At 42.6% G+C, this 26757-nt stretch overlaps 1 protein-coding gene across 5 annotated transcripts in view; it reads right to left on the minus strand.

Annotated features, from left to right (window-relative positions):
• Positions 1–26757, minus strand: part of MECOM (MDS1 and EVI1 complex locus) — a 47149-nt gene that overhangs the window by 14267 nt on the left and 6125 nt on the right. Inside the window, exons 2-8 of one of the 5 annotated variants that reach the window (XM_010162471.2) lie at positions 22541–22643; positions 20526–20742; positions 17180–17327; positions 16005–16158; positions 8720–10082; positions 6733–6820; positions 3395–3421 (exon numbers count right to left, since the gene is read on the minus strand). In XM_010162471.2, coding sequence (XP_010160773.1) covers positions 3395–3421; positions 6733–6820; positions 8720–10082; positions 16005–16158; positions 17180–17327; positions 20526–20742; positions 22541–22589 — 2046 coding nt within the window. In that variant the 5' untranslated portion in view covers positions 22590–22643. Of the gene's footprint in view, positions 1–3394; positions 3422–6732; positions 6821–8719; positions 10083–16004; positions 16162–17179; positions 17328–20525; positions 20743–22540; positions 22644–26757 lie in introns of all 5 variants that reach the window. The other 4 variants (XM_010162470.2, XM_029083617.1, XM_010162472.2 and 1 more) reach the window with 4 other exon arrangements.

A 26757-nucleotide genomic window follows, 5' to 3' on the forward strand; every position in this document is an offset into this window, starting at 1 on the left:
CTTCAAAACACCATTATGGCTGAGGCAAAGCAACACTTGCCTCCGCAGGAGCTGTGTTGACCATGGAGATGCTACTGGTTGGCAAGCCACCAAATTCCTAGAGCAAGCTGTTTAGAGATAGCATCTGTCCCGGGAGGTTAGGTGGGTGCTCATGGCCACCTTGTCTCTCCAGGAATGGTCCTGGGGGACCACCAGGGAGGCTGACATGAGGGTCAAGCTGGCAGGCAGAGCCTTCAGGAGGGATGTGCATGCTAGTCAAGCACCCAAGGACTGCAGCAATTCCTGAACAGGGCATGGAGAGGAAGGCACAGCTTGACTGCCCAGGGAGGGTGTGGAGTCTCCTTCTCTGGAGACATTCAAGACCCGCCTGGACGTCTTCCTGTGCAATTTCGTTTAGGTTCCTGCTTTGGCAGAGGGATTGGACTAGATGATCTTTTGAGGTCCCTTCCAATCCCCAACATTCTGTGAGTCTGTGACTCTAAGGATGAGATCAGTGTAATGCCATGTACATGGAGAAAGCTCTCCAAGAAGGTAGGAGAGCGAGAAGATCCTATTACATATTTCACATACAGTTATGGCCTTATGGACAAGTCAAGTCTGCTCCTAATCTGAGATCAGTGAATGACCGTATTTTATATAGAAGAGTAACTTTTGATTTACATATATAAGACTTGTTGATTCTATCTGCATCCAGATGTCTGGAAAAGGAAGCAGCTTTCCCCCACCTCCCTCCTGCTCCCTGAGAGGCTATTAACCTCCTACTGACGCACACTAATATGCAGTCGCAATTCCCCAGCTCCGACTCAAAAATGCAGACATTACCATAATCGGCTAAAACAAGTATTTATAAACATTTCAATGGGCAAGATATCATCAGCAGGGACCTTTGAATATATCTGTCTTAAAATTTATTAACCAACAGAAGAAGTGGCGTAAATAAAGCAAAGGTTTGTTGTTGCTGCTTTTTAAGAATAACCTGATGATATGAAATAATCTAGCAGACAATGTCATGAATTACATGACCTCATGTTTCACAAATGCGACTCCTTCATTGCTATTATCGCAAAAACAACTGACTTTATGGCTGTAACTCATGGGAAAAAAATTGTTCAAATGTTTGCTTTCTATTTTTACTAGTGTTATTTCGAGAAATCTCAAAAATCCAACTACTAAAGCTCAGGATTTCTTCTTCCCCAGTTCAAATTATAATGCTTTCTCTAAAAACTATGACTTGTGAATTTGTTGTCTTAAAACTGTGCGTATTTGGACATCCAGCCATGGAACTTGGCTGAGCTATATTCACATTCAAGAGATCTATCACACGTGGCTGAGCTTTACGAAGCAGTAGTGAGAAACTCCTGCTGACCTGCAGTATAGTTCCAGAATAACTATTTGTATTAATGCAGTTGGTGGGGATTTAGCTGATCTAATAGAATGGATCGTGTCCTAAAATAAACCGAGTAAAATAAAAGCTTTGTTAACACACTCACCAAATTCCTTTCTATTTATCTGTAAAATTATTTTACTTACTGACAATGATTCTCCATAAAGCTACTGCAAATAAAGTCTGAACCTCTTTATAGCAACCTTCTTTTGATGGGACCAGAAGGGAATGAGTCTATAGGCTAAATAAATCGTGACAAATTCAAGAGAATGTGTTGGGGTGTTGCCCATTGATTTGCACTACAGGGTTCTTGCCAGACAAGGAAAAACAGCCAGATATAATCTTGAAATATATGGCACATGCAACTGTGAATTGAGATAGAAAGGCTCATGCGACATATTCAAATCTCTCACAATGAAGATTCATCTATGAATCAGCATCCTGCTCTAGGCACTTTGTTTTAAATACCTATTTCTGCTGCAGCTGCTCAAAGCACCAGCATGGCCAGGAGATATATGCTCAAAAAAAAAAAAAGAAGAAAAAATAAGCAGGATGATGGAAATCTGAAGACCAAGCCAGTGTCAAGGAAAGCAGACAGAAGGAAGAGACTGCACTGGGTTTTTCAACTTCCCAAATATGCCCAAACAGAGATACTTCTCTGAGAGCAGATTCAGGGTGTCCAGGTCAAATCACAAATCCTACCGTAGACCCCTTCACCTGCTACACTGAATTCCCTCTACTGCAAAGAAAATGTTTGGGAACCACCTCTTGTGCTCTCCAAGTCTGGCATCTAACCCTACCTCCCATCTGCTGAGCTCATTCAGCATCTCTGGGTGCTCGCAGGAGTCCCTTTGGTGCTTGCTTAGCTCCTTTCATCCCAGGATCCTAATGGACCTTTGCAGCTGCATAAACCAACGCTTTACAGGAGGAAAATGGGATTAAAAGCCAGGTGTATGCAAGGCAAAGGTGTGTCGCTGGGACTGAAGCATGCCATGGATGGAGGAGAGCAGGGCTAAGTGCCAATCTGCAGGGGCAGCACCTTTGAGGGCTTCTGTATGAGCCCCGTACAGAGACACACGCGGGAAAGTGTACATGAAGATCTCAGATCTCATTTTGTGACATTCTGGCTTTGTCTTGTGTAATTAGTCCACGTCTCCTTGCGAGTGATGAGCGAGAGTGAGTCAGGACTCGAGCTGCAGCCGGGCTGGCTCCAGCTCTTCCCTTCCAAAGGTTGGGAAAAATCTGGGAGAAGTATTTATGGGTTCAGTGCTGCAGCTGAGGAGCCAGTAATGCAAGAGCAAAACATGGTGTTGAGTTGCATCTGCAAAATCAGTTGCTGTGACTCTTTTTCTTCATAAACAACTTAGATGTATTAAAATAATGTTTTATAAAAATAGAAGAGCAAGCTCAAATTTATCCCATAGTACTAAAAGCACAATTCCTGTACATGTAAGGGGGACAATGTCAGTACGCACACAGGACAAATTTGTCCCAAACACGGCAAATAAATGGGTGTTTTATTTCTGCTTGAAGTACAGCAACGAGCAATTAAGCTCCAAACTTCAAAGCTATTAAAGTGACTAACTCCCACTGAAGTCAAAGCGAGATAGAAACATGAAGTTCTCTCAGGCTCTGTATTTTAATGTTGGAAATGCAGATTAAATGTTTGTAACTATTGCAATCTAACAAGATTTCAGCCTGAAAATTTCACTGCAATCTCTGAAGGAAACAGCTTGGAACAATTTCAGTTAAATATAAACAAAGACTGCATTTTTAAATCCTCACTCAGGTAAAGCTCCCATTGCCTTCACCAAATAAAACCAGCAAGATTAGGCAGGTAAAAATAAAGCCAATTTAACATAAGAGGATATTTATCTGCTACAGCTACAACCCTCTGTAGGAAAGCCTGGCATGCTCCATAATTGAGTGGTAAGTTATCTTTCATATTATATTTTTCTTATGCAATTTATTTCACAATGATTAAATCAAAAATATAAGCAATGAACTTACCCAAATTCTTTGATCAGGCAATTGGAACTGGGAGCAAAATTGAAACAAAAACAACACATTATTCCTGCATTGGAACCCTCATTGCAATCAATCTATTAATTAAGATTTTATTTAAAGGTACTACTTAAAATGTTATTCTGAATGATTTGTTGCATTGGGGTATTCTCTCTCTAAAAATGCAATCCTTGTAATGGGAAATTATTGTGAAATACTGCTAAATGATTTAATTTTCATAGCTTTCAAGCCACTGCCATTGGGAGGAATTTTGCCCAGGTAGGGACAGGGTAAGGACTGTGGGGTTTATGTCCTTAATCTCTACTTGAGAAACCTGTTTTAAAGATCCATCTGTTAGCTATTGTATTATCCAGTGGGAAAAAAAATAAAAATAATTCTACTTCATCAGATGGCAAGTTTCAGAAATAAATTCACCTACAGGAACACAAATTTGTAGGACATGAACAATCATTTTGTTCATATTTCACACAGGTAATTCCTGCCAGCAGAAAATGAGAACTTGCAGTGCACTCCACACCTGTGCTTTTACAGGGGTGAACAGGACTATAAAGGCCAAACAGCTTCTCTGCAAGCTGTTCCCCAGTCCTCTATAAATACCAAACCGAATTCTGCCTCTTCAAACAGGAGACTCTTTTCTAGTAAAGTCAGCAAGAAAGCAGATTTTGGCATTTACTCTTTTGACAGGACATGTGATGGTGGTTTAGGTTTTTTGGGGTTTTTTTACAATGTATTAAGACTACATATTACACTCATGACCTTTGTATCCCTCCGTCTCACTCCAAGTTAAAGATGTTCTCCTCAGCAGCTCAGTAAGCAATAAAACAAAAGCCAGATTGTACTATGGATTATTTTTTTTCTATTGCACAATGAGAAATGTGGAGAAATGGGCAAAAAAGTACAATGAGCATATTTGTGCATGTTTTCAGCAATGCAGGTGCACGACTAACCCTCCCTCCTGACAAGGGGTCCGGGCTCTGCCCACCCTAGTGGGCACCACAGCAAGAAGGTGCCAGCCCACATCTCCTGCTCACCCTGACGGACTCGGTGACCACACTGGGACCTTCCTCAGGCACCAACAATAGATTGAACAAGTCCCTGTGAAAAACCATGAAGGGTGAAATCCGGGTATCCTGCCCGTTAATGGCAAAATGCCCAATGTCTCCATGTCACCTGCACACCTATGGCATAACAACTCCCTGTGAAAAACCATGAAGGGTGAAATCCTGGTATCCTGCCTGCTAATGTCTCCATGTCACCTGCACACCTATGGCATGCTGGCCTAACTCCCATCAACCCTCCTCCAGTTCCCCATGCGACTCAAAGTCATACAACTCTACATAGAAGAGTATCCAACTCCTTCCCCACCCACCACAGACAAACTCTTAACAGTGCATTTTAGCCAAACAGCCCCTTTTCTCACCCACTGACCACACATTGCCTACTGCCACCATTGGTTGTTCAACCAAGGAACAAGTGACAGGACAAGAGGAAATGACCTCAAGTTGCACCAAGGGCAGTTGAGATGGGATGTGAGGAAGAATTTCTTTGCTGAAAGGGTTCTCAGGCATTGGAAGGGGTTGCCCAGGGCAGTGGTGGAGTCCCCATCCCTGGAGGGATTGAAGAGTCGTGTAGACATAGTGCTGAGGGACATGGGTTAGTTTGGGACTGGTCAGTGTTGGGTTAATGACTGGACTTGATGATCTTAAAGGGCTTTTCCAATCTAGGCAGTTCTGTGATTCTGTGATCACCAGACCAGCCTGCAGCAAAACCTTCAGAGCCCTTGAATCCACCTTCACTAAAGGACATCAATTTCCACCTTTTGAAAAACCTAAGCAAAATAGTATTTTCCTCCATCGATACAGCACCTAAAATGCCCTCATTTAAATAATTTGCTATTAATTTATAGCACCTTAGCTGCTCTAACAGAATCACTCACTTGATGGAGAGGAACCAGCCCGGGGCTACAAAGAGGACTGAGCTCCTGTTTGTATATTTGTGAATTAGCACTATCTGCTATGAAATGGGAATTGTTACTTTTCACTTTGCAAATAAGGTAACTCAGCAAGAGGTGCTGAGCTGCTATTAAACCTTCTACACAAATTCTCAGTGACCATAATACTCAATAGATCCATCACTTCCTTCATGCACTGGAAATGGAACAGGGTGTTTTTCTGCACTCTCCACCCATGAAATAGCATTACGTTTGTGCATCTGAACCTGTATATGCCATCAACTGCTCTTCCCAGGTCTCCAGAAGTCCCATATTTCAGAAGATATTCTATCCAACTTAGGACATAACAACTGTTGACTTCATTGGGAATTAAAAAAAAATAAATAAAAAAATTCAAGTGGTGGCAGATTATTGGCATGGTTTGCCCAGGAATTCAGAGGAAGTTGAACCAGAAACAGCAGCTCCTGGTTGTACGCTCAATATACAACACATGTACAGGGTGTCATTACCAGGATGAAAGAGCCTGTAGTCAGCAAGGTCTTCAAATTTGAAAATACCACAGAGCATTTTGTTTCAGGCATAAGATATAACACAAATTTTTAGTAAAATCTCCTTTAGCAAGGAGGAGGAAGGCAAAATGAGGCTGCGGTGCTGTTGAAGAAAAGCACCGTACACTTTGCATACAGGTCTTCTTTCTATATTACATACACATTGCAGTTGTTACATCATTTTAGGGACACTCTCCTAAATTCTTCTTATTTAGCAAATAAGCAGCAGGATTATGGCCTATAAACAAGACAGCAGCCCTCTCATATAGCATGTCTTCAGGTACGGAGGAGTAGGGATCCTACAAAGTCATTGCACATGCTACAGCCCACAAAAGCCACCTAAAAAAGTTGGAGTTTTTGCATTATGAGACTTGAAAGCATTGGGTGGAAAGTTTTATCTCTTTTTCTGGGAGTCCCTAAATACTGACAACTGGGATGCTCAGCTTTGCTGGCCTGAATTTGAATCTACATTGCTTCCTTGTAGTCAATTTTGACTCCACCGCAATGGCCCAGAGCATGGGAGAGTGCTGAAGAAGACACAGGTAGTTTCAAGTGTTGATAGCTACACTAGAGTTTCGGAGGAACACGGTTCTAAAAAATACATGTAGTTTGAATCTGGCTTCCTCTACAATCAAAACATGTTGTTTCATCTGCAAAACATCAAGAAGCTCAGAACAATGCTTAGGCTTTTTGACCACAATGGTACTGCAAAAACTGTGTGTTCTAGGAAATCCAAAAATTACTAAGACTGCATTCATTTCTCTGCACCTGCTTTGAAACATCAACAGGCTTGTTTACAACATCAAAATTCCCAAAATACTTACTTGTGGATGAAACAAGAATCCCGGGGAAGGTCTCAAGTATTTCTCTTTTAAAGCTTCCAGTGGGTCAGTTAACTTTCTTTTTTCTACTCTGTAAATGTTAAAATTAGATTTGCTTGTGATGAATCAGTCTCAATATATTAATAATTACACAGCTACTCATGTTTAAAATAGTCAATTATACATCAAGTAATTTGTTTCTCAGAGATAACAGTAAAAGATAAGGAAGTATAGTCAACTCTCAATGCCCACATACAACCCATTACTGCGGGTAGGGTCTGTGAATTGCCATTAAAGGGAGAATATATAATTTACACAGGAAATAACCCCATTTCAAAAGACCAGTTGTCCTGGTTTGGCTAGGATAGAGTTAATTTTCTTCTCAGTAGTTAGAAGAGCCATGTTTTGGGCTTATTATAATTATAACAGAAACCAATTACTAACTACTGAGAAATAAGGCAACCAAGTCTGCTCTCCACTCAGGGCAGAGGAATTCAAGGCAACAGGAGCCTTGAGCAATGGGTCCCTTCTCCTCTGCTCATGTGAGACATCACAGCCACCATCCTGAAAACCTCTCCTTGTGCACGGCCATGCATGACCAGGATGAGACAGGTGGGCTTGTAGGAACACACTGAATCTGATATGCCAGCAATAAAGACTGTGATCAACTCACGTGGCCATTTAGACGGTGAAATACAGCACAGATAATTCAGCAGCAGTGTGGGAATTGGAGGTTTTTTTGCTTTTTCTGTTACTGATGTGTATGGTTTAAGGGACTGATCTTGTTGTCCATATGTAGATGTAACTCATGGCAAAGGAAAGCTCAGGTGAAAACTGGCCTTGTGCTACACTGCCAGAGTTTGGACAGATTTCATGAGTTTGTAATGCAGGAGCATAAAACACGGATCATTATTTCCACTGCTTCGGGCATTTAAAATGAATATGACGTAAAGAAAACCTGTGGTCTAATACAGATATCAATCTGGCATGAATAAACCCATCTCAGTAAATAGCATCATATCCTGTTTCTCCATAATGCATACCTGGTGTCTTATGTGAGAGCAGCCTCCAAAAACTTTGCCCATAGCATTTCTTTTTCCGATAAAGTAATAAATTAACATAATTTACATGGCAGTAATTTTTTTTTTTAACAACAGGCTGTAAAAATCAGTCATTTATATCACAGACAAATATTTTTATGGCTAATATTTCTCTAAACTAATTAGATGCGTGACTTCGGCTAGTTACAGATATACGAGCAGAAAGGCGGAGGGCAAAGAGGGGCTGACGTACACAGGATGCAGGTGAAATCCTGATCCCAGTAAGATCCATCTCAGCACTGTTAGGAAACACTGAGAGATGAGGATTTTACCACTGGTTTTTAAAACCTCAGCTCACTGACAGCGTCTGCTTGTGCACCCATCAAAGCTGACAAGGTTCCCACTGATTTCATAAGGTAGATCAGATGAACTAGCTCACTGGTGAGGCTTTGGACACGCAAGGACACTGTGTCTTTTTAATTCTATTAATGAAATGCCCAGATAAATCAACTCATTGCTCAAATCAGTGCAAAAAAGGGCAGAAATTACTCTCAATTTCCATGCTTTTTATACACCTCAGGACAAATTTGCTGTACTTATGATATAAGTGTATTTAATTCAGGAGGAACTAAAAGGCAGTGTACAACTGCCACCCTGGTGAGATGTTCTCTAATTTAGGTTAAACTAATGGCTCACTGCAAACGAGGGCAGTCATGAAGACTTGCAAACTGCAGCATTACTGGACCCGAAGTTTGCTCTGAGCAGCTTGGGTTTGAGGAGGGTGTACAGGTCAGCATGCAGCCTGGGCCACCCCATGCCTCGGTGGTGGGATGATGCCTCCAGGGATGGTGGGATGGGAAGAGGGTTGTCCTGCATCTGCAGACAAGTGTCCCTGGCAGACCTAACTGCCTGGACCAAAGGATACCGAAAGGCAGCAGACAGTCCTTTACCTGTAAATAGGATCCATAAAGAAGGGGGTGGGCCTGGCGTGCTGCAAGGAGGACTCCGAAGCTTTCCTTTGCTCGAGGTCACCTCCTTTCTTTTCTCCAAAGACATGGTTTTTCCGAGGCTCAGCTTGTTTTGTGCCACTGGCTCGACTTCTGCTGCCCATGCTGAGATCTAGAGGCTGGTCCTGGCTTGTTGCAGAGGGGGCTGCTGGCTTTGAGGGTATGGGAGTAAGTGGCTTCTCCTCCTTACGCTTTATGGTGAGGTCAAAGGGAGACTCAGAGCTTCCCTTTGGGATCTTCTTTATTTCACTGGGTGATTGGGGCTCCACTTTCAAGGGTAACGGTCTCAAGTCTCTATCAGGAAATGGATACATTGATTGAGAGAATGCTGGAAAAAACGGGAGGGGAAACATGGAAGGGTAAGGTAAGGCTCCGACTTTTTTGTCTTGCAGCCCCACAAGTCCTGTTGAACCAAAGTACTTTTCAGCAATAGAAGCAATAGCCTTTATAGAATCATTCACCGCTCCTGACACCGCAGTCTGCTCCTCTAAGGATGGTGAGAAAATTGAGTGATTGCTGTGGTCTTTCTTATTATTTATTGAAGCCAGGCTCTGCAGAGAGCTTACTTTGTCTTTGAACATTTTACCATTTTCTTTAAATTTCTCTTTCTCACTTTCAATGTCACTTTCCAGATCAGAGCCCGAGGTGGTTTCCAGGTCACTGCCACTGGGGGTACTGACATCGTCAAGGTCAAGGTCACTACTCTCTGACTGGTCACTGAGTTTCTCATGCGGCCTCTCTTCAGAGGACCTCTCTGGTTGAAGCTCCACTGGCTTATTCTCCCCTACTGATGGTTGTTTATTTAGTGCCTTCAAAATATCCTGGGTGGCTGGCAGTATCTGAGGATTTGTCATGAGGGGACTTTGACTTTTGTTTGTCTGATCTGCGCTCGGTAGTCCTTTAACAGGAGAACTAGTAGGTAGCAAAGGTGGCCTGTGGTACAAGCCTGAAGGAAACAGACCAGGGAAGCTAAAAGAAAATCCAGGAGCTGTTGGAAAGGTAAGACCAGCAGGATGCCTATTGGCTCCAAAATAGTCAGCAAGGCCCGGATTTGCATGATTCATATTAACCATGGACGTTTTATCCATAGCTGGGGTTCCAGGAAGTGAAATGCCTTGGCCAAAAAATCCTCCTGCTGCAAAATGGTTCTTGCCCTCACAAAATCTCCTGTGTTTATTTAAGGAAGACGTAGTGCTGAACATTTGTCCACAGTCTTTGCACTTGATTTGGGTTCTGCAATCAGCATGCATGCGCTTATGACGACAAAGGTTTGAAAACTGAGTATAGGATTTATGGCAGACCTCACCTGTATGTAAACAACAACAACAACACATCTCAGGCTTTATGATAATTGCCCCCACCCTCAAAATTTTGCAAATAACACCATTTCTTTACCCTCCAAATGTCAATTGGGAAGCCGCAAAGGAGAAGTCTGGGTGCACAAAGGTACAAAAAGCTACTGTAGTCTTCCAAAGCAAGGCATCCAAGCAGACAAATGTCTAAAGACAGCACCAAAACCCGCTCCCACAAACCAGAAAAGGTCTGAAATCATTAAAAAACAATGTTTCCTTGTTTGCTCTTTTCATTGCCCAGTGTCACATATTTGGTACCGTTATTCCATGTTGCATTAGCACCCAGAGCCCTGTCAAGAGCCACAGCTCGGTGCTATAACACCGTATGAACCCACGGTGCTCCAGCGAGAGCGAGCACTCGTGTCTTCAAATGACACCCATTTATGTCACTATTCACACATGGAAAGTTAGTCATTAAAATAAATATTTGCAGGACCAGACAGGAGATAGAGAGAGCTGCCTCACAGAGCTTTCAGTCTGCAAGACTAGAAGGATATGAAACAGATGAAGGAGGAGACAATCAGGTATTTCCAAGTGCATAACCTTATTAACAAACAACAGGTTTCCCCACTTACAATTAAGATTTTAATCTCATGGAAGTCCAGGCTAGAGCCTGAGTAACCTCAGTCTAGTACTCTTGTATATCCAAAGCATTTCTATTCATATAATGTGTACAGTCCCTACAGGTGCCTGGGATGCTCTAACTAGAAAATCCAGATCTAAATAACTTCACTAGTCTTAAAATTGCTTATTTGTGTCTTGCACATGAAAAAACACACTATATTTCAACAACAATTTCCTTTAAGAATGCAGTTGTATTTATTTGCATGTCTGATGCTCAAAACAGCTTGATGGATTTCTTTCCCAACTCCTCTGGGATGAGAACAGCTTCAGCCTCACCAAAGCAGCATTTGGAGAAAGGGGAGGGGAGGAGACCCACCTTGAGCTCTTGGGTCTGATCTAGCCTGGGACACTTGGCATGGCAGAGCACAGCTTCCAGCAACCATGTGCAGTAGCAGGAGGCTGGAAGTGGTCCCAGTGATGCAGGGCAAGACACCACGAAGCGTGAATCACATCGCTGAAGCAAACAGGATTTTGCAGGTCCCTGATTTTCTGGCTGCTACAAACCTTAGGGAGCAATTTGGGGCAGCAACCAAGTTACAGGCCTGTAAGTTAAAATGTGGTTTGGAAGAGGATAACACTCAGCTCCCCAGTGCCTTTTTGTATCTTCTTTTGGCATCCTTTGGACAAGCAGGGGCATTGGGCAAGTCCCAAGGCTGCACTATGTCTTGTGCTCTTCGTTATACTAATATTTGTCCGTACATCTGTACTACCTTGCCTCTAGGAGTATCAGTTCCAGCCTTGTTGAAAAACAAGGCAGCAGCATTATCAACAAGCAGTGTTATCCCTCTGTAATAAAGTCTTTTTTTTTTTTTCCCAGCCAGGAAAAAGTATGTGGCCACTTTATTTTTATTTAATTTGTGTTATATCATAAGCTCTCATCTTTCACACATCAAAGCCACACAACAATACACATTGTGTATTCTGAGGCCTTTTTAACAATCATTTTCATGATTTGAGACAGACTGACATAATTTACAATGGCTCTATTTTAAGCCTGCAAAGGAAACTGAATTGAATGTATCCCATCCTGCACTCTTGGTTCCCATGAACTGCAATCACGTCCTCTAACTTCCACTCGCACCGGGGCCCGCGCTAACCTTCCTGCTCCTCTCAATCTCTGCCCTTGAGAAACTTGACCACTTGTTGTCATCTCTTAACTGTTTACCTCTTCAGCAGGCTGCTTCATATCTCAGCAACAATGCTCCTATTGTTCGAGGGCCTGATCCTGCCCAATCCACCCATTTTCCTTGTTCACTGACATCCCTGGGACAATTCGTGGGGTAAAGAGTGCAGAATTGGGCCCAAACACAGGAAATTTGCAATGCGGTAATTCAGGAAGAATGTTTGTTGCTGTGTATCAGTTACTGTTCCTGCTGGAAATCTTCATTCACAAGGTAAGACAAGAAAGGGAAGAGAGAAAATAAAAAATAAAATTAAAAAGAGAGAAGAAAAAAGATAAAAAGATGGAAAAGAAACGAAAGAGAAAAGAGAGACAAGGAAGAGGAAAAAATAAAAAAAGAAAAGAAGAGGACGAGAAGAAGAAAAGAGTAAGAGAGAAGAGGGAAGAGAAGAAGAGAGCAAAAGAGAGGAGAGAGGAGAGAGGAGAGAGGAGAGAGGAGAGAGGAGAGAGGAGAGAGGAGAAAGAAAAGAAAAGAAAAGAAAAGAAAAGAAAAGAAAAGAAAAGAAAAGAAAAGAAAAGAAAAGAAAAGAAAAGAAAAGAAAAGAAAAGAAAAGAAAAGAAAAGAAAAGAAAAGAAAAGAAAATGAAAACGTGAAAAGAAGAGACGAGAAAAGAATAGAAAAGAAAAGGCGAGAAAAGAAAAGACGAGAAAAGAAAAGACAGGACGAGAAAAGATGAGAAAAGAAAAGACGAGAAAAGACAAGCCGAGAAAAGACGAAAAGAAAAGAAAAGAAAAGAAAAGAAGAAAAATTATTCTAGTTCCTTGAAAATACTTGATATTCTCTTGATAAGTACTTTCTGTTTCTTTTTTTTGGAAAATACTTTCTTTGCCTATTTAACATAGAACTATTTTTTGTTTCATATAGAATTCGTTGTTTATTTGTGGCAGTATGAAGCTCTGTTTTTTCTGCTCTTTTCTCTTATTTTTAGCCTAATCACAGGCATAACGTTTCTGCTCCCATAAGTCACCTCTATACTTCACGGTACAGAATCAGGCCCCTTACCTTCACTGTAGAGGTTTTACACAAAAAACTCCCCCTGCTCCCATCAGGTTGAGCAAAGAAACCAAAATTAAACTGCCCAAAATGGTACAACTTGAGTGACATATCCACAGGTTTGCACAAGCTTTATCTTGAATATTATGGGCCAACTCCTCTCCTTATGTAAAGCAGAATAATTCTATAAACATTGATAAAATTATGCCTAACATATAGCAGCAGAGCATCAGACTGTATACAATCTTCCAGAAAAAAAAATCTCCAGTGCACACATTTACAAAGCTGGGCTATAATTAAAAACAAATCATGTTTTGAGAACTTTTGATCTTCTACCAGGTTGTGTTGTGGGCCTGCTTCTTATTCACATGACTGTATTAAACACTGTGTTTCACTCAGGTAGGCTAGAGTGGTAAGTGGGTGAAAAGGGGTGTATTGGCACAGATTTAGTCTTCCTGAAGTTTGGGAAGTTCTCCCTTAAAGAACACTGATACATTATTAAATTCTTATTCTCCATTAATATATTCAAAAGTCAACAGAACCAAGAAACATTCTACTCTGGAGAAAAGCAAAAATACACACTTAAAATTAAGAGGTATCCTTCCAAACTATTAAGGAAGGTGCAAATTAATCATTTCACTGAATGTATTTTATCTCTGTTTTAAAACTAAATTAAATCAATAACGGGAATGCTATTAAAATATTTATTATTATAATCTCAAACAATTAACAGCTGTACTGAGGACTTTACCTTTTTGAGCAGACTTAAAAACAATTTAATGAGGTGCTGTTTGCTCAAGGTGCCTCTCGCATTTACCAGGCAGCCTATTCAATCCACAGGCTCTCAAGACTGACAAAGAAATTTTGGGCCAGGTCCGAAGCCCTTACTGCCCCGAGCAGTCTTACTCTTGGGGACCATCACCTGAAGCCTGGGTGTGACATGGCATCAGTGAAGCACACACTCAATGTCCCGCTGATTTTGGAAGAGACCCTGGGTGTAAATCAACTGCTCTACCTCGACCTCCATGGATATTCTCAGGAGCCAGAATTCCCTAGATAAGTTGGTGTTATGAGATCTACCTCTTTGTCATCGCATGACTTTTATTTCCAAGTAAAACTTCAATAGATGGGGGATGGTTATCAACTTTAATTGCTTCCACATATCAAAGCAACAGGAGCTGGGTTTGATTTCTCCTATTACACCTTATTACACCCTTTAAATCTCAGTGCCATACTTTTAAGCAATAACTTGTAAGGGAAGCTTCCCTCCTCACAGTTTTTTATTGCTCTACAGACCTTAGCTTTAACACAAACTCCCAACCTGGCTCCCAAATTGCAAAAATTCATCTGATGCCTATGTACACTCTGGACCGCGATTGTCTCCGGATCCCAAATTAGCCTGCAGTTCAGTTTGCATATTTTCTGCTCATTAAAAAAAATTACTGTAAGTACTATTTTGAATATGTTCAGTCTATTATGGCATGTGGTTTCTATTTGGAGAGGCTGGAGATTTTGTGAACGCAGTGAGTAATTACCTTAGTGTTGGTGAGTTTTCACTCAAGCTTGGGCAGCGTACTGTAATAAGAGACAGTTGCCATAAACAGACTGGTACGAGTAAATCATGGTGTGTGGCCTTCTGGTGGAAAACAGATATCTCCTTTAGGTGACCCTACCTCCTTCCCATTGCTCAGCAAAGCCTACCAAACATGTGGTCTCCAAACCCTTTTGTTCTGCAATTACATGGCTGTTATTCATAGGTTGCTCAATAAGTTTTCATCTCTCACACTGTACATATGAAGAATACCGGTTGCTGTTTTGATTTATCAGAATAAATAGTAACAACGAGCATTTGAGAGATTATTTCATTTAAGAGAAGTGTCACTTATAAGACTTTTATGTAGGGTATTGCAACAGGACCATCTGAAGACTTCCTAGCTAACCAGGAGTTGATGTTTTCTAATAATTATAATATAGACGTGTAATTACTTAACCTGAAATCAGGTTTAAAAACTATCAATGATATTTATTTTTGGATCTAATTACACATTTTCTCATTGAAGAAGCCCACACCGAAAGTATTACCTAACCCATGGCAGGTATATGGATTTCACACAAATGAGTCTTTCAAGCCAATACTCCCTCTCTTGAGGAATTATCTCAGTGTGCAGCCACTGCTTTGTCCAGGTGTGGTGTTGATATTTTGGTAACTTATTGTTGAGAGCAGAAAAAAAATAAGAAGTTTAGTGGATAAGTAGAGGAGGTAGTGATAAGGTGCCTTTCAAGCCATAGCAGGTGCCTGAAAAGACTGTGGTGGAGATTAGCACTACCAAGAGCAATATTCTTAAATATTTTCTGCCTCTGCTTCCTTGGTGAAAGGCAGAGAAAGCAACCTGCAATGCTTCCGTGCACCCAGCTTCCCCATCTCCTAGCAGGATCTGGCTCAGTGGTAAACACAACCCGTGAGACTTTGAGGATCCGATTTATAGCCCAGAGTCAGGCCCACATACGTGGCAAGTTTTATTGCTGGAGCAGCTGTTGGCCAAGATCTAATAGTTCAACTCAATCCTTAAATTTGGGGCATGTGAAGGAGCCTCAAGGAGGGCAGCGAGCTCCTCCGACTGAAATTCACTGCCCCTAAGGTTTATTTTCCAAATCCAGCGAAAGTCATGACATCCACTGTGGAGACCCTGTGGCCCAAAATTAACTCCTAAAGCAAAGCAGTTTTCCAGGTACTGCTTGCTCTGCCTAATTCCCAGCGTGTCCCAACTACAGTGGCAGCCACTGCCACACTCTCCCCTGCCCACCCTGCCACCCTTTGCATCTGTACGTGAAAAAATATCCCAGCAACAACAGGTACATTTATACAGCGCACAGTGTCTGTCTGAAAAGGAAAACTGTATGAAAACAATACTTTGCATCAGACTACAAATTACCCAGAACTCATTTAAAAAACTCACAGCCCCCATGAAACTGGTGAGAAATTCAAAGGGAGCACAAAACAACCTCCTGCTTCCAGATTATGCTGCTTCACGACAAAAGAAACAACACTTAACCGAAGACGTTTAGTTGAAGACTTACATATAAAAGGTTTGACACTGCTGTGGATGTGTTTATGTTGTTTGAGGCCTGAAGAAGTGGCAAAGGTTTTGCCACACTCTGGACAAGCGTGAGCACGAGCCCCAACATGCTGGGAACGAATGTGCCTCTGAAGGTTGCTGGGGTCCGTGAAAACCTGCTAGGAAATGAGTACTGATTAACCAAGAAACTTAACTGCAGAAGAAGCCAGTTATTACAAGAGCCTTTTAAAATTCAAACCTTGGAGCTATTTGGGAGTATTTAAGATTAAAACCTCGCTAATGGGTATCAATGGGAGCTGTGCCTGCAGGATGGGGCCTCAGTTTCCCAGGATCAGCCAAGTATTTGGTGGGTCTGTTAACCCCTTGGCAGCCGGTGCAGCAGATGCATTTGACCCTGCCATTAGAAATTGGGCTTTTGAGGTCAGGGACTTCACAGAAAATGAGTCTAAATGTGGCTGCTTGAAACCTCTAAGCATTACTGCAATAGAAATATTTTATAGCGACAACTGAGTGTGTGACAGTGAGAAATCCTGTACATAACATGGTCCCAGCACCTCGGGTTGCATCATATGCATGTCAGCTCAATATAAAATTCCCATTATTGCAGCAAATCTACTTAAAACCAAGAAAGTCCTCATGTAAAAGGCCCAAGCTTTGTTAACATGGCAAAAAGCAATGCAGAGCATCACATCCTATACAAATAATCTACACAGCAAGCTGGGTGCTGGGCAGTGATAGGGATGCTCCAGAGATGAGAGTTGCACTCCCTTAGCACAGCTGGACCCAACGCTATTTCTCAGTTTGATTTATATTGCAGTAGTGTCCTGAAGTTTCTGGTCCTGATGGCTGGGGAACAGCCTGGGGACCCACCCACCCTGCACTTCCCCAGGGGTTCTTGCCCCTCAGTGACCCTCTTACACCCCACCAGTCCTCACCAGGTGTCAAGCCCGGAGTTTGGTGGATGCTCAGCATCCTGCATCAGACTCCACAAGCCATTTCCAAATCAAAAGGGGTAGAAAAGTAACATATTTATGAAATGTAAACCCTTGAGAAACCATCTGGAGCATGGCCAAAGCCATATGCCCTCCTGCATCCCAGCCCCAGGCATACCTACTTCCATGCTCCCACCTATCCAGCAGCACAAGAAGAGCCAGGCAGCCTACAAATTCACTGTACCTTGGCACAGTTTTCACACTCATAGTGCTTCCCGCTGTCGTGAGACATTTGGTGACGTATCAAGTTGGATTTCCAGTTAAAAGCTTTGGGGCACTGGTCACACTTGTACTCCCTCTCCTCGCTGTGTGACAGCATGTGCTTCTCCAGGCTGTGGAAACAAGAACAGGGCTCAGTGAGGTCCCACACACACATGTGGGTTTATCAGCAGAGAGGAGAGAGCAAGGCACATAATTACATAAATTAAAAAAAAATTAAAAAACCCCCAAAGGCCCAGTCCTGACAGATCCAAGACCTTTGAGTACCAGGCTCACCCCAGCTGGGAGGCAGAACATCCTCCTCCCTACCAGAATAACACAACTTCTCATGTTTTCCCAGGCCACTTGCAAATGCTCCAGGAGATGCTGCTGCCATTGCTCCCTAAGGAGATTATTTCATACATCTCTCAGTATTTCACTCTGGTAATTCTTCCCTGCAGTCTGAATTATTTCTACCTTATGACTTTCCCTCTAAACACACCTTGGATCCCACCACTTGACGTAACTCCACTCCTCTGATGGAAGTCAGTTTTTCTCCCAGCAGGAATAGGTGAGGAATAACTCCACAGGACAGGATGAGCATCAGAAGCCTCTAAATACAGTACACTACATCTGAAGTTATACTTGATTATTAACTGTGTTCAACTGTGGAGCTGTTTATTCATTCATTTCTTAGTAGTTTATTCAGTCTGTTAGTAGAGTATTCAATCTCCACCTAATTTGCACATCTTTTAATTCATTTTCACCATCATTTATGCTTTTTTTGAATTCCTGTTTTATTATTCATTTGTAGCAAATACATATTTTTAAACAACAGTATAGCTTGGTCACATACAGAGTCATAACTCACACTATTGTTTGAGGAACGATCACTACATAAGGTAAGAGTGGATTCATAGAAAAGCCACTGGAAACTGGGATTTTTAGCCTGGAGTACCAAACTGGATCAGTCTTTCCTGACATGAAGCTCCCACTGATCTCTGCTGAATCAGTGGACAAAACTTGCTGGGTTTAGAGTCTCATTTGGATTGTGCAGCCCAAATAGCAGCCTCCATTCTTAGCCAAAGGTAATGGAAATGCTTTCATCACCCTGCGGATGTTCTTTTCTTCTACCCCTCTCAGCCTCCTTCCTTCGGGGGGGAAAAAATAATTCTGGCTTCCCCTCCTAATACTGCTGTAACAATTGACTCTCCATCACACCCCGGTAAACAAATTTGCCCTAAGACTCAGAGACATTCTTGTCCCTGGCTCTGGCACCAGCTCCCAGACGTCTGCCACAGCTACATGATCTGCCAGCACTGGCCAGACCTGGCCTCCACATCTCCATCTTCCTGCTCAGCTCTTTCTCCATGTAATTACACACACCCTCAAGCATGGGTCATTCAGGCCTTTTGTTTTATATAACCTGGATATAGCACACTTCGGTACTTTTTTTGCTGTGAACTGTCTTTGTGGTGTATTAGCCTTTCAATAATTCAAGAGTTCAGAAAATGACTGCATTCTCTCTCATTTTTCACTCTTTCTCACAGTACTGCCCATCTATTTATGATGACTCGTTCTTTGTTTTCTGCCCTTTCTCTTCAATATTTAATATTTTAAGCTAAATTTACATTTCCTCAATGATTCCCATATGTTAGATATCGTCCTCTGGTTCGCAGGCAGAGAAGAACTTTAACACTGAATAACTCACAACGTGGAAAAATGTTACAGTCCTTCCTCACCCACAATGCTGCAACCCTTTTGACTTGATCTACCTACATCAGTCCTTCCAAATCAATCACTCCGATTAAAAATTAAGACACATGGAGCCTCATACTGCTCAACATCAGCTGGTGAGTAAGACCTTGTACCTGCACAAATTCCTACTCAACAGGGTTGACCTAATATGTGGGGAACAATGTTTGCCACATGATGTTTTAATTTCAGTGTCATTAATTTTGCAGAAATTTAAGGATCAGGTCATACAATATGCTGATCAGAGACACCCTCCACGTGATGCTGAGCCACCTCTGCTCCATCAAGAGGAGCTAAGGAGTGTCTGTGTTTTGGGAGAGAGGGCTCCATCTTGCAGAACCAGCACCTGAAACATCCAGGAGCAATTGCCCAAAGGGGCTAACCCTGGGCATGCAGAAATCCATGCTAACCTCTAACAGGCACCACAACATCCTGAATCGTGGACTAGTCAAGATTTCTATGAAAAATATGAACCCACAAAATACTTTAAATTAACAAGTCAATATTGAAAAGCCATATGATTAAGCAATGCAAATAAATACACTGCTGTCCCTAACAGGGCAGTTAAGAGTCACTTAGGTTGTGCTCACACAATGTAGAGAGGAAAGAAGACACTGTGACAGTGTGGGAGAGCTGAACGCAGGAGATACTGGCCCAGGTCTGCTACTGCTATAAACCAGCTTCCTAAGAAATGCACTGCCTCATCACAGGCCCAGGATTTTGCTATTGAGATATCTCAGCATTACTATCAAATGTTGGCTGAGGTCAACCTTCCCCTGGTCCTGAAAGAGGTGACTCTGAGAGGGATGTGCTGCAGAAGCTCCTGTGTACTCTTAACATCTTTCAGTAATTTGCAAAATTCACCATGATCTGCACCTCAATACGGTATTTTAAGTAGCCACAAAAACTATAGGGACAGGAGATACATAAATGATCTTCAGCACATGAGAGTTGTCCTTTCTGTTTACATTCTATGCTTACTTCAGAGACATATGCTGTATCTGTTTAAACATGCATCTGTTTAAACAGACAGGTATATATATATATAAAAGAAAAACATGAACCCCAGTGTTTCAAGACAATATTGCTAGAAATATAAATTAACATCTAGATGTATCTATAGTAACATCTAGAACCTGCCTCTAACTAGCATAGCTTGTTTGCAAAGATAAAATTGGTAACACCAGTGAACACCACTTGGAGATGTTCTAAGTTATTTCTACCTAAAAATAAGGAGCTCAGACCTCAGGTGACCTGAACTATTATCACTCCTCTGATTTCACTGCAACCAGTCCAATTCATGTCAGCTGAAGATCAGATCAACCAAAGATCCAGTTCTTAATTTAAGATCACAACTAAGGACTTCAGTACAAGGACCAAATTTCTCATTTATTGAGACTCCATTGCTTTCTATGCCATGAAACTCCAACCTGCATATAAGTCTTATTCATCTTCACCTTTGGTTTGTATATAAGATGAAGGTATCAGATTCTGCCCTGGCTGATGCCCCGTGTGATCTGACTGAAGCCATTACTGAATTTGCCTCATTTAATCACATTTTAAGCATCTACTCCTACCTTTGCAAGTCTGGGAACACTTGATCACACTCTTTACATTCCTGGATTTCATGTACATCCTGAAGGTCATTCTCATTCTCAAGCTTTTTCTGGAAGTCCTCCTCCACCATGGAGAAGGCGGAGTGAGGTGTGCTGCAGGGGAACTTCTGGTGGTCTACAAGCTCAGCCTTGGACTCAAAGAGCTGGTCGCAGTCCTCGCAGCGATACTGGCGCTCCTCTGGAAGACAAAGGGGTTGGGCACAGGGAGACCACATCAGTCTTCAGTCATTTTTAACTACCACTCCATCAGGAGTTTGATGACAGTGTGGTTAAATAAATGGCCATTCATTAAAAAAGAGAAGAACCTCAAAAGAAACAAGGATGCCTTAAAATACTTCATAATAATGCTTTAATTCTACAATATCTGACAGTGCGATACTACCTGTTAATTGCCTGGCTGATATCCAGTAGGGATTTCTAACACTGGCTTAGGACAAAGGTCAGAGTGTTTATATACTATCCTCAATGGGGATATACAGAGTCTAAGGTGGATATCCACAGGAAGTTCTCCGCTTGTGCATTCCTGAATGAAGAAGACTGACTTAGACATGAACATCACCATCTAAAATAGGTAAAAGGGTGTTTATAGAGTTTTTTAAAGTCTCTTCATTTCCATCAGAGTCCTTTTTCAGCACCCAACCCTGTTCCAAGTAAGCCAGAGACACATGAAGTTGAGGTAATGAAGTCAGGGGGCCTTGTTTTAAATTCCATAAAATTGGTTGCAGCACGTTTCTTACACAAAATGAGCGTAGAAGACCACTAGAGCATCACTTTAGAGTGAATACTGCATTCCATTAATTAGCAATTCCTGCAAAAGAATAGATTAGCCGAAGAAAATCCAAAAAAAAGCAAACTTGGAGAAGAAGAGCATCCCATGGTATTTTTTTCTGCTGGATTTTCTACTGATGGTCTATATGAGGAGCCAGATGCCCTTGGTTTGGTTCCAGTGTTACCTGCCCTGCAGATATAAATGCCCAGGGCTCTGAGTCAGAAAGGCACTGTGGTGCCTGCCTGAAATCTCAAACGTACACACTTGGTTGCTACTTGACAGTTGTGTTGATCCAGAGAAAGCATCGTAGGACTGTCTTGTCTGCTGTCCACAAGCAATGCTTTGGCTCAGCCTGCTTCTAAATTATCCCTGTGGGACATATTCCTGTGTGTGACTGCAGAGATTTCCTTTGGTGTCATTTATACAATAAGTACTTGACCATAGGGATTAGGCATGGAAAACACTATGCTTGAAAAGGGGGACACCTTTAGCAATAAATAAAGTTACCATTATGGGAAGAAAAAAACAAAACAACAAAAAAACCCCACATAAAAAATAAATTAATAATCCCTACCTTTTTCTTAAGGGAAAAAGGTTCTTGTTCTCCTTTTGTCATACCCACAAAATGATCAAGTTTACATCCTGAAGCCTTACTACTGCCCTCAGTTACATCTGCAGAAGTAGTAATAATGAAATAAATCTGTTTCTGCCAGGGAGGTTTGAGTAAGTGAGGGTAAAACCTGAATGACATTAGGAGTTGCAGGGATGCAACGCTGAGAATTATCGACTGTGCAATCAAGAGCTCGCCAGATGAGCAGGTAGAAAATGCAACATCAAATAAAGAGACAGTCAGTTGCATTCAAATGCAACACTGAATGAAGCTACACTCCTTGGTTGGACCAGGCTGGTGTGATGGAGTGATGAAGAAAATAAACAGAGAACCTCCAATGCCAGCGTTGTCATTGCTTTTGAGAGCAGACTCACCCTTCAGGGGGATGAAAGGAGTTGGGATAATATTAGATTAGTTTATTCACTGAAACAGGAGGGCAGAAGACAGACAAATACAACCAGGGTGCAGCTCTCCTCCTTGGCAGCAGTGAAGCCATCTCAGATTTCAAAAGGATTCCAACAGAAGAGAAACAGCCCTAATTTTTTGCTTAATTTCAATGATACTTTCTATTAGATCAGACAATAAAGAGTGGCTAACCGTGAATGTCCGGAGCCATGGTTTCATGTGAATAATCTTCACTCTTCATGAACAGTAAAAGCTCCTCTCCTGGTTCAATGTCTGTTACCACTCTGTAGAATATCTGGAAAAAAAAAGAAAAAAAAGAAAAAGAGAAAGCAATGTGACTACCACAACAGGCAAAGAGACATAAACCACTGCTGGTGAGTATTACAGGTTCAAAACCACGTGGACAGACCCTATCCTGGTGTGGGTGCTGGCTGCCATTTGCTGGAGAGGTGCTGACTTTGACTACAGCAGGTCTGCTCCTTATAGCCCCAAAGCTGTTGGTGCTTTGGGTTCTGTGAGGATAAAAAGGATGATTGCTTTCAACAGCCTCTGCTGCAAAATGAGCTGCCTGATGACTGCAAATATCACCAGCAATTTGCATGCTTGGTTATACCAAACCCATGTACAAAGGAGCCATAAAACACATCCCTGAGTGACCCGTGTAAAGGTGATAACTCCTGTTGCCTTGGGAAAAGGTACTAAAGCAGACCTGAGATGTTGCTGATTAAACCACAGGCACCCAACTCCTCATTTCAATCATCTACACAGTCCAGGGAGCTGTGAGGTGAGAGGTTTATACAAACCAACATATATTCCTTAGCTTCAAATGGGAATCAAAGGAAAAACCAGTCCTGGATGAAGAAACACCATGAGCAGCCAAAGCTGTTGGTGGTGACCCCGGCTGGTGGTACCTGGTCCCTCTGTACCGTGATATCAGGCTCTGGGAAGGAGCCCATCAGGGAAGCAGGAGGCTGCAGGGGGAAAAGGGATCACACTCCCTTGGGTCTGTGCACCCAGAACAAGTGCACGTCGGCACCGCAAAGCTCTGCCGAAAGGAAATTCCCAAAATCCATCTGGCTGCTTTCTGTCTCAGCAGTAAATGTGAAGAACACTAAAAAAGCTCCACAAAGCAGCTCAAATAAATATTAGTAACTTCCTCAGGCCTTGTTAAACAAAAACACATGACAGCTATGTTTCCTACGCTAAAAAATGATGCCTTTGAGTTTTTCTCAGGCTAATATATTTTTAAACGTTTCGCTCTCAAACTCTTAACTCTCAATATTCGTTTCAGTGCGTTGGGAGAAAGGCAGAAAATCCCCTCCACTGCTGAAGTCAAACAGATGTGTTTGTCACGAGGCAGGTATGGGGATGCAGAGCCCATGGGTATTTTCCTTGCTGGGTTGCACATGAACCATCACCCATCGGGTGGCCCCAGCAGCACATACCCATGTCCTCCAGGAGGTGGCCGTACAGCCTCAGCATTTCTTTCTGCACAACCAGCCTTTGCCCACAGATATGGGCTAAATACCTAAAAATAACGAAACAAGATGTAGTTCCTCAGATTTGTTTTCTTTTCTTCACCTTGTCCCAAAAACTGCTCTGGAGGAGGCATTCCAGGGAGCGGTGGTGAAGGGTGCCAGGGTGAGCTTGTCCCACCACCCTGGTGCTCGTCCCTCTCCAGGTGCTGGAAGCTCTGGTAAAACACATCGAGCACAATGTGCTGATGCTACAACCCCCTGCTTATGACAAATTTTCCCCATAAAAGCCAGAAGAAAGTTTATGGGCAGCTTGATGTGCCCAAGCTGCACCTCCCTGGTCAAACCATCAGCTGGGTCTGCTTGACCTTGACATTTTTCCCCTTTGCTGCTGGGATTTCAAACTCCATCGAATATTTTGGAGGGTGCAAGGGGTCAAAAAAGCCATGGTAGGGTCTCATGCATGTCTCCTCATACAGCCAGATAAATGGCTGGTACTAAAATCCCCTCCGGAGCCGATGCCACAATCGGTGCCGCAGGACGCGGGGCTGCTGCGTGGGCTTCAGCGTGCCGGGAACACAGCTGGGGCAACGCAACTCATCTGATCAAAGGTCGAAACACATTTAAGTGAAGTCAACTTTTAACTCTTGCAAATAAATCTGATGTCACCGCTGTATCCGATGAATATTTGCTTGAAGCGATGCTTGTTTTTAAAGAGGGTCTTGCTCACGAAGCGCTGTGCTGGGGTGCGTCGCTTCTCTTTGGGAAGCCCCGTAGGTACAATGCAGCACCTTTCTTGCAGCTGTAGGACAAATCCCTAAGCAGGGTATAAACTCTGCAGTCAATTGTCCTCTCTATGTTGGTATTTGAAAATATCCGAGATGATTAAGCTACCCATCAGAAACTACCTGGTCAGCCACTCTGTACCTCAGCAGGGAGACAAGATGGAGTATCCCAAAAAAACTCCATATTTTAGGTTGAGTGATATTCCTTTATTTTGCATCTCAGAACTAACGCCCTTCAAAGCAAGGCCCAGGTGACAGATTTCCAGCTCTGGTATTTTAACATTATTATTACTATTATTAAAATACTAACTTTAATTATTATTAAAAATAGGGGGTTTTTTTTAATTTCTGTATGCACAAAAAAACCCCCTCCTGTAATAATAGTTTATATACCATATTGCGCTCCAGTGAAGATCTAAAACAAAAGATACTGAACTTTAAACCAAAATGATTATGGAGGTAAATTTAATCTGATTTTAATAGCTGTCCTTGTTACTTCACGTGAAAAGCGTTTTTTCTCACTCTTCCCACCTAAAACCTCCTGGAATTAGCCTGTCTGAGAAAACTCAAGAAGCTAATTGTGTCCTGTGGAAATGAACCACGTTGCCTGAATTTTTAGGCAGCAGCAGCCCAGTGAGGGCAGACAGCGTGGGGGTCCTGTGAGTCCCCACATGGGAAAGCTCCTAAATTACCCCCAATCCCACAGGTCCCCTCCTGGCTGCCCTGGCTTTGCAGCAACATCAGCCTCTACCGTAGAAGATACTTTGCATTAAGAAATAGTAATGCAGAATAAATGGACTTTTCAATTGCAAAGCTTGAACATTTCTTGGACGCAGTCCTGACTCTACCGTAATTAATGAAAGGTTTTTAATTTTCTGACTTTCACCTCTTCAGCTTAGCAAGGCTGTTTTGTTACCTGACTTTCTTGGGTTAACTTGTGCTCATGACGTGCAAGTGCACACCAGTTTGCCTTGAGAAGTAGAGGAAGAGCTGCTGCACGGTAGAGAAACAACCAGAGGGAGAAAAAAATATATATATAAATAAATAACAGCAAAGTCCAGATGCACATTTCACATGCCCTGGGATCAGCGGTGTGTGACTGCAGTTTATATAGGAAGAGCAAAATCGGATCCAGATCTGGAAACACTTTCAAAGTTCAGGGGGTCTGAGGTGGGGAGAAGTTGGGGGAGGCCTAACTCATCAGTCCTCTGTGCCTGCCTACACCACAGGTCATATATTCATGCTACCGAGCAGAAATAAAAGCTCCCAAACTGCAAAGCCATAAAGGGAAAGGGGAGGGGAGGGAAAGAAAAAAAAAAGGAACACACACAATTTACTTTTAAATGGATGAATAAGGCCCCATTGTTATGAATCCCAGTTTACTTTTCCTGGTCAGGCACTTGAAATTTTATTTATGCTTAATAGACTGCATTTGGCATGTGTAAAGATGACAGAAGCGTGAATTATGAACGACCTTCAACCTATTCAGGAAGTTGTAATAATTGAAATAATAGCGAAAATGCACTCCCCGTGAGCTCGGGCCGGGGCTGCGCGCTCGGCCGCTGCCGCCTGCCTGCTTTGAAGTGCCCCGGCCATCCCACCCGCCCCGGTGAGACCCACACTGCTCTGTCTGAACCCCTCCTCTGCTCCCATCCAGTGTGGCCCCAGCCCCCAGGACTAAAGGATGTTGGTTTGGGGGGAAAAAGTGACACTTCAGCTGCAGCGTGTGAGGAAAGGCACCAGCTGCTATTCACGCGTCTGTCGTGTTCAGCCCCAAAGAGGAGTTATATTCCATTGCATCCCACTAAACCCTTTAGTCCTGTGTATATGAGAGCTTTGGAAAACGTTGCACGTGCCTCAGAGCTGTCTGGGAAATTTTAGGGCAGGCAAAAGTTGATGCTCAGAGTCGGTGTTGTTTGTACTTTAACATCCCTGGTAGTGCATTGAGCAGGGGAAGGCACTGAGTGACTTCATCCTGCATCACACTGGTACAGGAGTGAGCAGAGGAGCCACTCTTGGATGGGACAGTGGGAAGGAACAGAAGACACCAATGGTGGAGCACACCCCAGTGAAAGCATGATGAAACCCAACAGCAAAGCCCTGCGCTGTCGCTCCTGCACCAACATCCCACCCTGTGCCCAACGGGCTC

Source organism: Antrostomus carolinensis, unplaced genomic scaffold (assembly GCF_000700745.2).
Source record: "Antrostomus carolinensis isolate BGI_N321 unplaced genomic scaffold, ASM70074v2 scaffold20302, whole genome shotgun sequence".
Classification (NCBI taxonomy): Eukaryota; Metazoa; Chordata; class Aves; order Caprimulgiformes; family Caprimulgidae; genus Antrostomus; species Antrostomus carolinensis.